The following is a 16,533-nucleotide window of genomic DNA, read 5'->3' as shown; positions in this document are numbered from 1 at the left end:
AGTGCTCTAGAAAAAAAATAATGAACTGTGTCATAGGTAATTACTGATCCCCTTTTTTTTCACTGAAGTTAGCATGTTTCAGGAGTCTCCTACAATATCAAGGCTACGTATTCTTCTATAAATATCTTAGTTTTCTGTGTCTAAACTAATTTTGAGTGTAAAATTTTTTGTCTTACTTCCCGTTTTTTGTTTTCTCTTCAAAGTTCTAGTATGATACATCTGAAGAATATTTTCATCAAAGGTTGGTTTTGTCTGTAGAAATCTCAAATAAACAAAGTTTTATATTGTCTTTAAAGAGAAATTATTTATTTGAACATATAAATATCAGTACAAAGGGGCACCGAATAGATATACGCTACACAAGTCACTTGATTTATACATGGACTATGATACTGCCCGGGTGCCCAAACTGAAACAGTTGGTTTTCTTACAGAGCCACACTTAGAGTCTTCCACCTAAAGATCTAACTCATAAGGCAGTGGAACAATATTTGGAGATGAAGTCCTACGGTAGCCGATGACCAACAATTGGTTCATACACCATTTGTTCCCTAAGGATCCTGGAAACCATTTCGTAAACAAAGGCAGTAAGTAGGACTTTCCTGACAGTGACTGTATGAGCTTGGGCGTGTGGCAGTATTTCGAGAGAGAGAGAGGGAGAGTTGACTTTCTCCACCTTCGGCCGTACCAGGACACATTGTCATTGTTATTTTTCAAAGTCAACTTATATCTTTATCAAATTACTTCAACAAATCTAAATTCTTCTGTTTTATTAATGTCAGGATTTGAAATGTACCAACTATAATCACCGAAACACGTATTTATGTTATAATCTTCTATATTATGATAATCAATGTCAATATGTTGTGAGATAGATTATATATTCATTTGATCTATTTATTTACATTCTAAATAGGAAAGTTTTTTTGTTTATTTTTCTCTCTATTGTGTACTCATATTGATTTAATTGTTGTTCTGTCAACTTTAACTCCTCCTGGAGTCCCTCCGGGGGCTACTGCCGGTCAACTTCAACAAAGATCCATGATTAATCATTTTCTATTATAAAAAAGTATTTATAAGTCAACATTTTTTATTACTATAATGATAATTATTTCTTTTTTTGGAATATAATTTTAGGCTATTCTTGAAGATCATTGTTCAAGAATATGGGCTGCATCAGCTGATCGTACTCCAAGTAGTGGAGGAGGCGGAGGAGGGAGTGGCGATGGAAGTAGAGGAGGTGGTCATCTTCGTGATGTTGATGATGATGATGTTGATGGTGATAACAACGTTACTAATGATATTGATCATAATAGAATTGGTCTAGATCTTAGTATGCATTCAACTAGGCCTCATGATACTACAACACTAGATGATCACTCATCTCAACGAAATATTTCATTAGATATAAATGAACGTTCATTTATATCTCCAATTATCACAAATTATAATCATGAATCATATTGTCCATCTACTTCTTTAAATTATAATCGACCATATATTAGTGGTAATAATGTTGTTATCGGTGATATCAATTGGTCACATTCAACTAATAATGATCTAACAAAATCACAACAAACACATAATCATAAATCATCTTCTTATTCTATAGTTGAAAATAATTGGATTAATGATGAAAATACACAACTTATGCCTAATAATAATTCGATAAATTCATATAATAAATCTTCCAGGTAAGTAAATAGTGATCCCTTCATCATCTTTAAAAGACTAATCTATAGACGAAGAATAAATTCTTTTCAGATTCTACCATTCAATATATCCATATTAATAATCCCAAATGATGATCAGATTGAGGACACTGGGGTAGCCGATCATGGTCAGTGAGTTGGTGATAAATTCAAGCTCCTGATTTAGAGTGTCTATTGTGCTGATCTTTTTAGCTCTGCTAGTGAGACATTTAACCAAATTTCTCTTGTATCGGATAGGTGTGAAACTGTAGAAGTGAGAAACCTTTATACATGAAACTACAATTCAACGGGGATGTGACCAGTGATACTTTGAAATATAGGTTAACGAAAGTAATCACCATGACATTCTACTCAGCCAATCTTGCGTTGGCTTTCTCTTATCGACCAGCGATGTCTATGCAAACGAAGGATAAGTTACCTGAGTTGGCCTCCTCAATGTGCATTTACAAATTCCGCTGCTATATCGGGCGTACTACCAGGCGACTTAACCAACAAATGAGTGAACATCTACCAGCGTGGTGTATAAAGGGCCAAATAAAATTATTCATATTGATATGATTCATATAGAATGTTAACTTGAATCTGCATATATATAAAGTGAAAATGATCCGAATAAATATGGGTCAAATAGGGTGAAAAGGCTATATTGTGTAAAAAATTAGTAAGGAGAGATGAATGCGAAGTGAATAACTCATGTATTGGGGAGATTCATAATGATGTATTAACCAATAGTAATAATGTTAATGCAAAGATTTATGAATAAAGATAACAGAGACAATTACAATTGACTGTGAAAGGTCGTAAGTACAGTAGTCTAATTCGGTCATTCAATAGCTAAGATTACTTCAATGGTTGAGATCATGAGTCAATTGAAGCTAGACCACAATGGAAAATCTGGAAGCACTGGACGGCTATTTTGTCCTATTGTGGGACTCTTCAGCATTGCGTATCCACGACCCCGCCTCGCGGGGTTCGAACCCAGAATCTACTGGTCTCGCGCGCGAGCACTGAGACGGCATCTAACGATGCTAATGCCTAACTTCAATTAATCCACCATTGTCATCAATGAGTTACTATCTCACAACTAACTCGGTTGCACTCCACTGATCACTGCTTCTCACTAGAACTCCAGGATATACTAAGATTACTATTGATTAATTGGCCTTGATGTTAGCCAGTAGAGGAGGAGTGGTTGAAGATATTTCTTCTGTACGTATAGTATCCTTGTTAACCAATATACGACTTCTTGAAACTATTGATATAATTTGCCAGAATTATGATCTCCTACCTTTACCAGCCACGGAATCCAAAAAACTACTATTAATGTGCACAACAGACGTTCAATTCCAGTTTAATAACACCATATATCGTCAAATCGACAGGGTAGCAATGGGAAGTTCACTAGGTCTAATTCTGGCAGATATTTTTATAGGGTATGTTGAAAACATGGTGCTTAAACAGATGATTAGCGAAACGACGGAATATTTCAGATATGTTGATGACACGTTTATTGTCTGTAACAATAAGCAGCATGCAATCCGCCTGCTAGAACTCTTCAATAATGCACATCCTAACATACAATTTACTATGGAACACGAACAAAATAACATGTCCCACTTTCTTGATGTTGCTATAAAACGTAGGAAAGACGAAACAGTCCAACGTTCGCTTTATCGAAAAAGTACTTGAAATGGCCTTTACCTGAATTTCAATAGTTTTTGTCCACTCAGTTACAAGAAGGCATTAGTTAAAACACTATTTTATAGGGTAGAAAGGGTATGTACTACTGGCAAACTGGAAGAAGAATTGATAAACGTGGGAAAATACCTACGAGACAACTTTTACCCACAAAAGTTTATTGACAAATATAAAAAGCGTAAAGAAAACAATACTGAAGTAATTACGGTCAACAAAAAACCACTGTCAGGGAAGTCCTACTCACTGCCTTTGTTTACGAAATTCATAGGACAAAAAGCGAATGTCCGGCGCTTTTACCTGGTTGGTGGACACGCATAGTTCACCTAGGGGAGTTGCGAAACCCTGATTTCAAACCAATCGTGTACATGGGCTCCAGGATCCTGAGTGAACCAATGGCGTATGAACCAATTGTTGGTCATCGGCTACCATGGGGTTGGATTTTCTTACATTGCTCCACTGCCTTGTGGATTAAACCTTTAGGTTGGAGCCTTTGAATGTGGCTCTCTAAGAAAACCAGCTGTTTCAGTTTGGGCACCCAGGCAGTATCATAGCCCATACATAAGTCAAGTGACTTGTGTGGCGCATATATATTCGGTGCCCCTTTGTACCACTATTTATGTGTTCAAATAAATAAATAAAGTGAATTCACTCTTCTTGAAGCCTATTCTCTGTTTGTTAACATCTTTACTATCACTACCTACATTACTACTGTTTCCACTACTTTAGTTATTCATATTTATTATTTCATGTATTTATTACCAATATGGTGATGTGTCAACTTGAAGGGTTGTATTTTTGTGTCCATAGTCTACATTACTGATCATTGATTGATTTCATGTTCTGATCAATTCGTGATTTGTCTGTTCTCTCTTATTTTTAATCCTATTGTGTACCATTGAACAGTCGACCCATTAACAGTCAATATATTATTATTATTATTGTTGTTAGATGTTGATATATACTCGTGGTTATACGTTGTTAGCATTGATAGTAGTAATTGTAAAACTAAATTATTTGATAATAATATTGTATGGAACATTGAAACTTCCGTTGATATATTCACTGTGATTGATAGATAAGTCCTGGGTTCGAATCTCAACGAAGCGGGATCGTGGATATACACTGTTGAGGAATCTCACAATAATAAGACGAAACAACTATCCAGTGCTTCTAGATTTTTCATGATCATCTCACTTCAATTGATTCATCAATTCAGCAATTAAAATACTCATTTTTTTTTTTTTAACTTGACAATAGTTTCTTTTTGAAATAAACTATCCTAATTTTGTCTATATGTGTGCATGTATGGATATACACATATAGAATCATTCGTTTGTGTGTGTGTGTATATACATATGCAAATATAAAGGAATTTATGGGTTGTCATTATTCTTCCTGTGTATCGTTGATGCTGACAATACTGATAGAGTTTCTCTTGTTTCTCGTTAAGATAATGATTCTTTAATGATAATTGGGATATTGGTAGTAGTCGTAGTAGCAGTAGTAGTAGTAGTAGTACTTTTGTGAAGTTATTTATTCTAGTCTCTCTCCCACACACACACACACTCTCTCTCTCTACTTGTTGCTTGTCATTGTCGTTATCCTGTTTTGATTGATTAGTTATGTTCTAGTTATAAGAGGAATAACTAAGTAGTATTATTCATCATGTGTTGTTAGTTCATTGCATTCATTGCATTCATCCATATGTATATTATCTCTCTCTCTCTCTTTATCCCTCTCTACTTCATTGATTGTTAAGAGTATACTGACCACATGTGTACATATTCTGTTACTCTTTATGATTTATTTCATTGTCTATTAATAAATCGAGGTTATAATATTAAGGTTAGAGATAATGAAAGAGAAAGTGAGAGATGATCAATGAAATGAGACAATAGTTAGTTCTGATTGAATACTTGATATCTATTTGTGTGTATATGTGTATAATCTAGATAGTATCATGATTTGTGGTTGTTATAATAATGAGGAACTATAGTTGATTAGTTAGTTAGTTAGTTAGTTACTTGATTGTTTGTCGCTGTCCATTTTGAACATTAAAGAAGAAATCTGAAAATGGGCCCTAGTTATAAATAAAGGAGAAATAATGAATCACTATGATTGTTTCGTTTTTCTCTCTATACTACTTCTTTATATTCTAAAAAACAATAGTGTACATCTATCATAAGTATGTGTGTATGTATGTGAAATGATTGACAGAAAGCTAAACAAAACTAACTACATATTACATGATATTCAATTCCAGTTACATTTATAATTGTAAAAGAGCTCATCTCAGTCAGTCAGTCAGTAACAACGTAGAACTTCGTACGTACGTACAGTTCGGGTTGCCACACCACATTAGCACAGAGATGCAGTTGTCGATTCAAATCTCGTAGTGGTAGAGGTAGCAAGAGTTCATCTAACTATCCAGAGACATGAATTAGAGTAAATGAAACCCTGATTCAAATCTTTCATTTATTGGTTCAATATTAAACACTTTAATCACTAAGCTATCGATTCACTCTTCTTTTCTTTTTTTGTGTGATTAAATTACAATAGACTTTTAACTTTTGATTAGTTTATATGTTCGAACCCATTTATTTATCAAATGACAAACTCATAGACTGTGAAATATAAATAATCATATTTGAATATAAGTAAAAGTCAGTGAGTCAGTCAGCTACAACGTAGGACAAGGCACATATGTGCATCGGTCCAGGTTGCCATACCACATCAGCACAACAAGATGAACACCGGATTCACAGCAGTGGTTATGTCAAATGTGGTAATATATAAGAGAAGGATTCCATATAGAGATATAGTACAAGAAGAAAGAATTGGTTCGTAGAAAGAAAGATATGAAGCGATTTTATTCTCTTAGTTTAAGGGAAGACAGAGAGTGTATACACCGACGCCATTGTGATCGATTCTGAGCCATGTCACGAAGAGTCTCCAACCATTGGTTACGATAGTCACGCAGACCCCAATCAAGTAGTCTGCATCTACCAACATGGCTCAGACTAGAAGTTAGTGACTTCAATGACACTTCAGTGCCACGTTTTGGTTTGGCCGCCCCTAACTTTCTTCCAACCATTTCCAATACCGGATGGCATTGCACGTCGTGGTAATCGGTGTTCAGGCATACGCGGCACGTGGTCAACCATCTCAGTCGATGAAGATTTACAACCTCATCAACTGATTTACCATCATTCTCTAATACCCTGCGTCTAACCTTACTATTACTTACCCGGTAATCCCAGCAGATGCCAGCAATATTTCTCAGGCATCTGTGGTCAAATACTAGTAGCTTACGAGTGTCTTCTACTCTTAATGGCCATCTTTCGCTACCGTAAAGTAAAACAGAACGGACTGCCGCGCAGTATACCCATCCTTTTATTGATAGACGGATATCTCGCCTTCGCCAAAGGTGACGCAAGTTGGCAAAAGCCAATCGAGCTTACAGATCCGTGCTGAGATTTCGTCAGACACCAACCCATTAGGGCTGATCACACTTCTAAGATAAGTGAAGTTGTCGACGCGTTCGACTACTTACTTACTCCTTACTTTACTTATAATTACTTATGCTTGTTACTCCTAATGGAGCATAGGCCACCGACCAGCATTCTCCAACCTCACTCTGTTCTGGAACATCCTTTCCAGTTCATTTTTCTCATGTCGGTCTCTATTTCTCGGCATAATATGTTCTTTGGTCTTCCTCTCCTCCCCTTGACCCTGAGGATTCCAAGTGAGGGATTGCCTCGTGACATAGTTGGGTGCTTTCCTCAATGTGTATCCTATCCACTTCCAGTGCTCCCTCTGTTGGGATCTGGTTTGTTCTCTCTCACAATAGGTTGTTGCTAATAGTGTCTGACCAACGGATCCGAAGTATTTTGCGTAGACAACTGTTAATAAACACTTGTATCTTCTGGATGATGGCTTTCGTAGTTCTTCAGGTTTTCGCCCCATACAGTATAACTGTCCTCACATTTGTATTGAAAATTTTGACCTTGGTGTTGGTTGACAGTTGTTTTGAGTTCCAGATGTTCTTCAGTTATAAATATTGTATTTTACATATCAACAGTCGTGACATAATTGACAACATACAAAATAATTTAATGGGGTTTATTGAGAATAAAAGCATTCTATACAGTTAATATTTGAGTCCCGGTTACCTAGTTTCATAGTTTAAGATTTTATCATTGAGATATTCAAGTGATGCGGCTTTTGATCTCAAAAAGCGAGTCGATTTCCTCAGAATTGCAGAGAGGTCATCCTGACGAATACCGACTAGGACAAAACTGATGTCCACAGTACCCTGTCGACTACTAGTGCCATCCATTTAACAATAAATCACGAAATTCGGATACAAGACTTATCGATCGCTTCTCCGACTTATTTAAATCAAAATTCTTTTTCAGTGTTTACAAATAAAGTGTCGCAATTCATGTTTATCTCTTTTGTTTTATTCTTGCAGTACAATCGATCCATCAACTACAAAATCATTACCAGTAATCGTCCCACCATGGTTCGCATCATTTTCTCAATCGAAATATTCTCACAAGACATCAGATATTCAATTACATACACATTATACGGAGCATTTAGTCGATTCGAATAATACCACTAATGCTGCAATATCTATGCATGATACAGATCGAACAGAAAATAGTCCAGTTAATATTGGTAGTAGTAGTAGTAGTAGTGGTACTACTACTACTACCACTACAACGACTACAGTTTCTACTACAACTAGCAGTACTAATGATCATCATCATCAAGGTTCTGTTACAACTAACACCACATCTCAATCAACTCACTCTTCATCAACATCAGCTGTTTCTGGGACGTCGAATTCCACACCGGGAAGTTCCGGTGTAGGTGTATGCACCTCGTCCAATTCACTTGTTATAGGCTATTATATGGGTGATGATCCGGTACCCTATAGAAGTTTATGGCCATCATCAGAGATTACACTTGGTCAATTTAAACAATTAATTCCCAAGAAAAAAGGTTTATTCCGGTAAGTGATATCGTGTATATATATATTGATGTTATTCTAAGGTGATTCTTTAAATGTTACATGGTTACAGTTAAGTGAGAGAAAAACTTTCATCCCTGTATTCGATACTATTTTGTACAAGGTGCATCAGTTTCATCAAGATTACAGGTACACCTTGGTGACAAATCCCATCTAGCTGGAAATTTTAGGTTTAGTAGAGTTCCCAGTCAACTACCTCGAATCACCCGCGGTGTCAGCACAGGTAGTTGTTTAGGTAATACCGAATCGCTTAGACTAATGCGATCATATCACAACTTAATCAATCAAATCCATTCAATACTAAAGGAGTAGATAAACATGTTGGAGATGCTAGACCCTGAGAAATCACTTGGTAAACTTCCTATTCTTGTAATCTAATCGTGAAAGTTCGAATTTCTCCTTTTCGCACCTAAAAGCGTTCATCATTACCTTCAGCTTGTATTTCTCTCCGGGAAGGAACTTAAACTCCATTGATTCGTTTTCGATTTATGAGACTTTTCAAAGACATTTTTGTATTGTATATATTACATATGAGTTTAGTGCTTGTTGTTCCACCTTCCGGGCTGCTTGTTGAACCGTATATTTTTACATCTGAATTTAGTCTTCTTCCTTTATTTAGTAGGGCCATAACACAGAGGACTAGTTTAGTTTCATTCTGTTTTTGCTTTGCTTATTTTTGTTTCCGTTCACCGATCCAAGGTAATATCATAATACTGTGAACATAACAAAACATGACACTGATCACACTACTCAGTGATTAATCAATTGTAAACAATTCAAAGTAATGTCAAATAGTTTTATTGTCTCACTTTAATGGTGGTCATTTTCTAGTTAGAATAAACTCTGTACTAGTTCGCGATTTTGATCTTGAACCTGGAAACCAACCAAAATGTAGCGGGAAATTATTATTCACGCCATTGTAATCAATCTGATAGAGGGTTTGTTTCGTTTTCTATCATTTTTGTTGGCTTACATTAAAAAAAATGTAAAATCTTCTATGACAATAATATCACTTTATCATGCTATGGATATATGTCAGGTATAGGGTAGTCAGTCATGTGGTCGTGATTGTATGCGCGTGACCATCTGAAAGCTGACTCGCCCCACTCTGGATCGTATCAGGGTATTTGAAGGCATATGATAAATAACTGTTCAAGTGTTTATTCATCTTTCTCATTGTCTACTCGTATTCACATCAAAGTTTACTTTTTTTTATTTTTCTTTTTCAAACAAAAAAAAACAGATACTTTTTTAAGAAAGCATCTGATGAATTCGATTCCGGTGTAGTCCATCAAGAGATCACCAATGATGATACTATTCTACCTTTATGGGAAGGTAAAATTGTCGCCAAAGTTGAACGAATTGATTAATAGTTGACAATAGAAGATGTTAGTTGGATTTTTTTGTCTAAGGGTATAATAATTATGAAATCTGGTTATTCTCTTTGATTTTCATTATGTTTGAGAGTGATGTGGCAATATAACCACCTAGTTGTATCTCTTAACTATTCTCTTTCTTTCTTTCTTTCTTTCACTCTTTGATATGGCATTACACAAATTATTAGATTATTCAAATGTAAAAATAAGCGCCTCAATCTATTGTATCACAATTTTTTCTACTCGATCACTTTCATTCTATCCGTCTATACGACGCTATTATCTTCTTCATTATTCTCAATATCCGGTTATTATCATTTTCAATTTATTCTTAATAATAATAATAATGGTGATGTGATTGTGGTCATTTGTGCCTTCTTATCATCATTATTTTGGTTGTTTTTAAGCTTTATTATGTATGTATGTATGTATGTGTGTATATGTGTGAGCGTGTGTGTGTGAGTGTGTACGTGTACGTGTATATGCAGTACATTTCAGTCAATCGTACATACTCGCGCGTGCCCATCCCGATCAATGATGCTTCTTTTTCCATATGGGTTAAACAGGGTATATTATTATCATTATAGTTTCTATGTTTTTTCTCTCTCCTATTTTGGTTTTTTTTTCCTTTTTTTTAAAATTCTTATATCGTAAAAAACAATTTTCGATTTGTCCATTTTTTTTTAAAAAAAAACACACATTATATATATCCCAGTTGTATTCTATAGGGTAGGGGTGTTAACAACGATAATCACTGAGAGGGAGAGAGAGAGAGGAGGTCATTGTAAATGTTTATTTTATGCAATAGTTACCTCTTGTTCATTTCTTATTAGCTCTTATTTTACATTAAACATATGCTGCTACTACTACTATAATAATAATAATAATAATAATTGATATGATTTAATTGTTGCCTTTCAATTCTTGCCCATCTCCATTTGACATACATGACAATTATGATTAACACTATTTAATCACTAATGTTACTATTCGTATGTTTCCTTAAAAAAAAATTCCCCCCCCCTGGCTTTTACAATCAATCTTGATGGGTTTTTTTTATTTTTATTTTTTAAACTGACTACTATGATTATCATTGATAAGGTCAATTCAATCTTCATTAGATGAAGAGGGTAGGGAGTGGGGGGGGGGTGACGCCGTATGAACGCACATAATCTGTTTACAAAAATCAGTGGAGTATCTATTTGAATGATGAAAGAGCCCAAAAAAAAACTTATTTCTTTTTGGTTTGTTTATTTATTTTTTTGTTCAATAAAATGTTTCCCTTTGAGTAGTGAGTAAACTGCCTATGTGTACACGTGTGTGCGCGTTTATGTGTAGTTGATGGAAAATTGGAGACAAAAGGGGGATCATGCAACAAGTACGCACACACACATACACACACACACATCCCCACACATTATAGATCATAGAGTAAATAATAATAATAATAATAAATATGTTTTCTACTCATATTTCCTCTTCTGATATGAATTTTATTGTTTTGTTGAATGAATGAATGAATGGTCTATAAATGGCATTATGTTTCTATAGTTTATTGTGCTTTATAACATCATTGCATTACATGTGTGTTGTAGTTTGTAATGTTGATCTATTTCTATTAGATAAAATAAATTTGGTGTTGCTGTTGTTGTTGTTGTCGTCGTCATCATCATCATCATAGGTGATTTGAACAGTTTGTTTATTTGAATCTCATAATAAGAATAAAATGACCATGTACTTTTATTTCAATCTTTACTATTCATCTCAACAACACACAAGACATGCATATTAATCAAAAGAAGAAGAAGAAGAAGACATGTACTGCATAACAATGCAGATTGTTTCTTTCCTTTTCGATTATTATTTCACGTACTACCAGTCGAATTGGAGATCTAATTCACGAAAAATTGTTATAATTTGTGCCATGTATCTTATTCATATTGAAATTAATGATACTGCCAATTATCGACTGGGTCAATAATGCATAAAACCATTTATGAATAGTCTAGAGACTTTAGCGGTCCTGCATCCTGGTTGTCTGTTGAGTGCAGAGCACATCAATCTGAGCCTCTGTGATATGAATCTTATATTTCACAAACATACTGGGTTCATATACACCAGCCGCCAAACAGATCACATTGTTTTAGATTGTGATCATGAACCGATTGATGTTAGAACACTACAATTGAAAGCCTGGGAGCAGTAGACGGCCGTTTCGTGCTATTGTGGGACTCCTCAGCAGTGATTAAGCGTTTGTGCGCGAGACCGAAGGCCCTGGGTTCGAATCTCGCGAGCGGGATCGTGGATGCGCACTGTTGAGGAGTGCCACAATAGGACGAAATGGCCGTCCAGTGCTTCCAGGTTTTCAATTGTGTTGGTCTAACATCAATCGGTTCATGATCTCAATCAAAAACTTAATAATCTCCACAACCCCTATACTAGAGACCACATTGTATCATAAAATAGAAGATAACGCAAATAATCAACACTTTAATGTTTATTGATCCTCGAACCTCTTTTTAACCGAATAATCAATTAAAAGATGATGATTGGCAAGGAGATTAACTCTTCATTGTAACTAATTTAATTATATAATGATATATTGGAAATAATATCAGACCACACACAAAGGGTATCAAATCTGAAATACAATTAAACCGTAACCAGCACTAAAAGGCAGAGTAAACAATATACCATTAAAGAATGGTGAAGTATCTAAAAGTAAGTAAGTCTATCATAAGTTTACAATAAGTGGAACATAGAAATCTAACAATAAAATTATTTACTAATTATACAATAAAGATATAAATCATCATAATCTGGTAAATAGAGTCGAGCTTCTCAACTACTCCAAGAATCATTCTGTTATAACAGTATGATAATTCAATTAAGGTGGTGGTAGTCGACAGGGCAGCTTTTATTTAAACTTTATGCTTGTTAGTACTTAACAGCAAGATGTATCTACAGTCTTATGGTAACGTATATTCTCTGTAGAATCAGGACTCGCGTTATCCACCTTCATAAACTGAGATATTATCGTTGAAATATCCAAATCATAACTCAGGGCTATAATTACTAATTATTATCTATCACTGATTATTTGAATCAATATCATGTTTGTTTACATCTATCTATAGTGTTGATCAATTGCTACGATCAAGTTAGTTGTAATTGACAATTATTTATTGAGTTATTCATCGAGAAAGTTTGTATCTTAACATACTAGAAATATTCAAAGTGTATGTTTTGAATAGATTCTCCAATGTAGATAGTTAAGGTTAATTCATCATTCATTTAATAAACAAATACGTATGCAATAAATGTAAATGTCATAGTACATGATCTAGAAGATTGGAAGTTGTAGGCATAAAGGTATACAACTTGAGCTCATTGTATTACGTTGTTATTGTGATCTCTAAGTTGGATAGACTATGTTGTACAATTTTCATCGTTCACAAGATCACTGGGATATGTAGTCAAATGTACCTGTTGCGAGGCAAGCCCCGATTTGGAATCCTCAGTCAGTCAGCCAGCTACAAAGTAGGACCAGGCACATATGTGCATCGGTCCAGGTTGCCATACCGCATCAGCACAACAAGATGAACACCGGATTCACAGCAGTGGTTATGTTAAAGGTGGTAATATATAAAAGAAAGATTGCATATAGAGATATAGTACAAGAAGGAAGAATTAGTTCGTAGAAGGAAAGATATGAAGTGATTTTAATCTCTTAGTTTAAGGGAAGACAGGGAGTGTATACACGGACGCCATTGTGATCGATTCTGAGCCATGTCACCAAGAGTCTCCAACCATTGGTTACGAAAGTCACGCGGACCACAACCAAGTAATCTGCATCTACCAACATGGCTCAGACTAGAAGTTAGCGTCTTCAAGCACTGATGCCACGTTTCGGTTTGGCCGCCTCTAACTTTCTTCCAACCATCCCCTACCCCGGTTAGCATTGCACGTCGTGGTAATCGGTGTTCAGGCATACGTAACACGTGGCCCAACCATCTCAGTCGATGAAGATTCATAAACTCATCAACTGATTTACCATCATTCCCTAATACCCTGCGTTTAACCTCACTATTACTTACCCGGTGATCCCAGCAGACGCCAGCAATATTTCTGAGGCATCTGTGGTCAAATACTAATAGCTTACAAGTATCTTCTACTCTTAATGGCCATGTTTCGCTACCGTAAAGTAAAGCAGAACTGACTGCCGCGCACTATACTCGTTCCTTAATTGATAGACGGATATCTTGCCTTCGCCATAGGTGACGTAAGTTGGCGCAGACCAAACGAGCTTTTCGAATCCGTGCTGAGATTTCGTCAGACACCAACCCATTAGGGATGATCAGTTTTCTAAGATGAGTGAAGCTGTCAATGAGTTCGACTACTTCACTCCCTATCCTTAGTTCAGGTGCTGACGCAGACCAGTCCTGAAGCAACAACTTGCATTTAGAGGGAGAGAAGCGCATCCCAAACATACTGGCATTGTTGCTCAGTGCCACCAAAAGACTCTGCATTTTGTCAGCGTCTTCACCAAACAGGACTATGTCATCTGCGTATTCTAAGTCGATAAGTGGGCCTCTTGGTAGGAGATCAATACCCGAGAATTCAGTCGACAAGAATGTTATTTTCATCAGTAGGTCTATAATGAAGTTAAATGAAAATGGAGAGAGTGGACAGCCTTGACCGATACCACTTGAGGTTGCAAAAGTACATGACAGTTCGTCATAAGCCCTGACTAGACTGGTAGTGTTTGAGTAAAGAGCCTTTACAAGCTTCATGTACTTCTGAGGTACGCCTTTCAATGACAGACACTGCCACAGAATCTCGCGGTCTATCGAGTCAAATGCTGCTTTTAAGTCAAGAAAGACCACCATTGTCGGACGCCGATAAGTATGCCTATGTTCTAGAACCTGACGAATGGTGAATATGTGGTCGATGCAGCCACGACTAGGTCTGAAGCCAGCTTGATTCTCTCGTGTTTGCAGTTCACGAGTCTTAGTTAGGCGTCTGATAATTATCGAGGCTAGTATTTCAGATATTATATTAGTTAAACTAATCCCTCTGTGGTTGTCACAGGATGATTTTAACCCTCTCTTATATATTGGGACGATAAGTGATTGTGACCAGTTAGATGGAATAACGTCTATCCTAGATTTTAGCTAAAATATTAGTCAACCTAATCGCTAAAATTGGACCACCCTCCCTAAAGACTTCTCGAGTCAATCCATCTGGACCAGCTGCCCTTCCTCGTTTCAGATTAACTATAGCCTTTTGAACTTCAGCAAGAGTCGGGGGACCTACTTCAATGTTCCATTCACACTGTCTGGGAATGGAGGGTAGTTGTAGAGTAGCTGAAGGCCAGCTGAACTGTTCTCTGAAATGTCCCGCCCATCGTTCTAAACGTCTGGACTGAGAGCAGATGAGTGTATCGTCTTTTTTCGAAATAGTCTGACTTACCCTTGACTTATTAACTCCAGTTCCTTTCATTAGTCTGTAAAGCTGTCTTGTGTTCCCTATAGTCGCTGCCTTTTCCATCTCTTTTGCTTTCGTTGCCCACCACTGCTCACGGTCGTTTCTTAGACTTTTTCTTAACCTAGATCTGATTTGTTGTCGCTCTTCATCATGTTCAGAAACTGATGGGACGAGTTTACGAGAATCCATCAGTGTGATAGACCTTGACGAAATCCACCGGTTCTTTGTAACTCTGTGGTTTAAATCACTGATAGATGTCACTGCTGTTTGTACGACTTTCCAAGCAACATCTGGGTCAGCCTCGTTTTCAGAACTACCTAATTATGACCTCAGTTTTTCCTGGAACCTACTTTTGGTTTTCTCGCTACTCAATTCAGTTCTAATGGGTCTTTTTACTGTGGCTTTTTTGCGTCCAGTGAGGTGCAAGCAGAAGCGTCCCCTTATAAGGGCATGGTCAGAGTCCAAGCAGGTATTCCAGAATGAGCAACAATCTTCTACCGACCCTCTCCAACGATGACTGATGGCAATATGGTCTATTTGAGTCCATCGTTGGTTTGGAGTAGGGGGTCGCCATGTTAGACGATGTCTTTCCTTATGCTTAAAATTAGTGTTTGCTAAAAATAAACGATTGTCTGAGCATAGTTGCAGCAGACGATCACTATTATCTGTTCGCTGTGCCGGAATACTAAAATACCCACTTAAATGCCTTTCTGTTTGGTTTATACTACCTATCTGGGCAATAAAATCACCTGCTACGAGTACTATGTCTGAGCGTTTAGCTTTCTGAAGACGTTCAGAGAGCTTTCTGTAAAATCCATCTTCCACTTCATCTGAGCTGCAGTCAGTGGGAGCGTAGGCAGAAACGACGAAAAGGCAGCGACGTATATCCCTATCCTTCCGAGTTCTTACGGAGCCGTTTAGCCGAACAGCACATAAACAACTGTTGACGGGGATCCACTCTAACAGTGTTTGTTCCGCCCTCATGCTTATTGCTATCCCTACTCCTGCCAGTCCACGAGAGCTGGCCGTCGTGTCACCAGATACATGGAGGGTGTATCTCGTGGGCTCTCCGTTTTGCCGAGGTGAGGTCAAGTGAATGACCACACTGGAATCCTGTATGCGTGTTTCGGAGACACAGCATACATCAATGGAAAGAGATTCTAGGGTTTTAGCCAAAGAAGCCTGTTGACCGATTTGACATAGGGTGCGTACGTTGAAGGCTC

General features: G+C 36.7%; 1 protein-coding gene across 1 annotated transcript in view; it reads left to right on the top strand.

The window, feature by feature from the left end:
* Window positions 1-14,957, top strand: part of AXIN2_2 (Axin-2) — a 36,164-nt gene extending 21,207 nt beyond the window's left edge. Inside the window, exons 5-7 of the mRNA XM_051217275.1 lie at window positions 1,137-1,693; window positions 7,884-8,429; window positions 9,691-14,957. Of these exons, the coding sequence (XP_051064652.1) occupies window positions 1,137-1,693; window positions 7,884-8,429; window positions 9,691-9,817 (1,230 nt within the window). The 3' untranslated portion in view covers window positions 9,818-14,957. The remainder of the gene's footprint in view (window positions 1-1,136; window positions 1,694-7,883; window positions 8,430-9,690) is intronic.
* Window positions 14,958-16,533: the final 1,576 nt, after the last annotated feature.

This window comes from Schistosoma haematobium, chromosome 5 (assembly GCF_000699445.3).
Source record: "Schistosoma haematobium chromosome 5, whole genome shotgun sequence".
Classification (NCBI taxonomy): Eukaryota; Metazoa; Platyhelminthes; class Trematoda; order Strigeidida; family Schistosomatidae; genus Schistosoma; species Schistosoma haematobium.
This window is presented reverse-complemented; position numbering and strand designations above follow the sequence as displayed.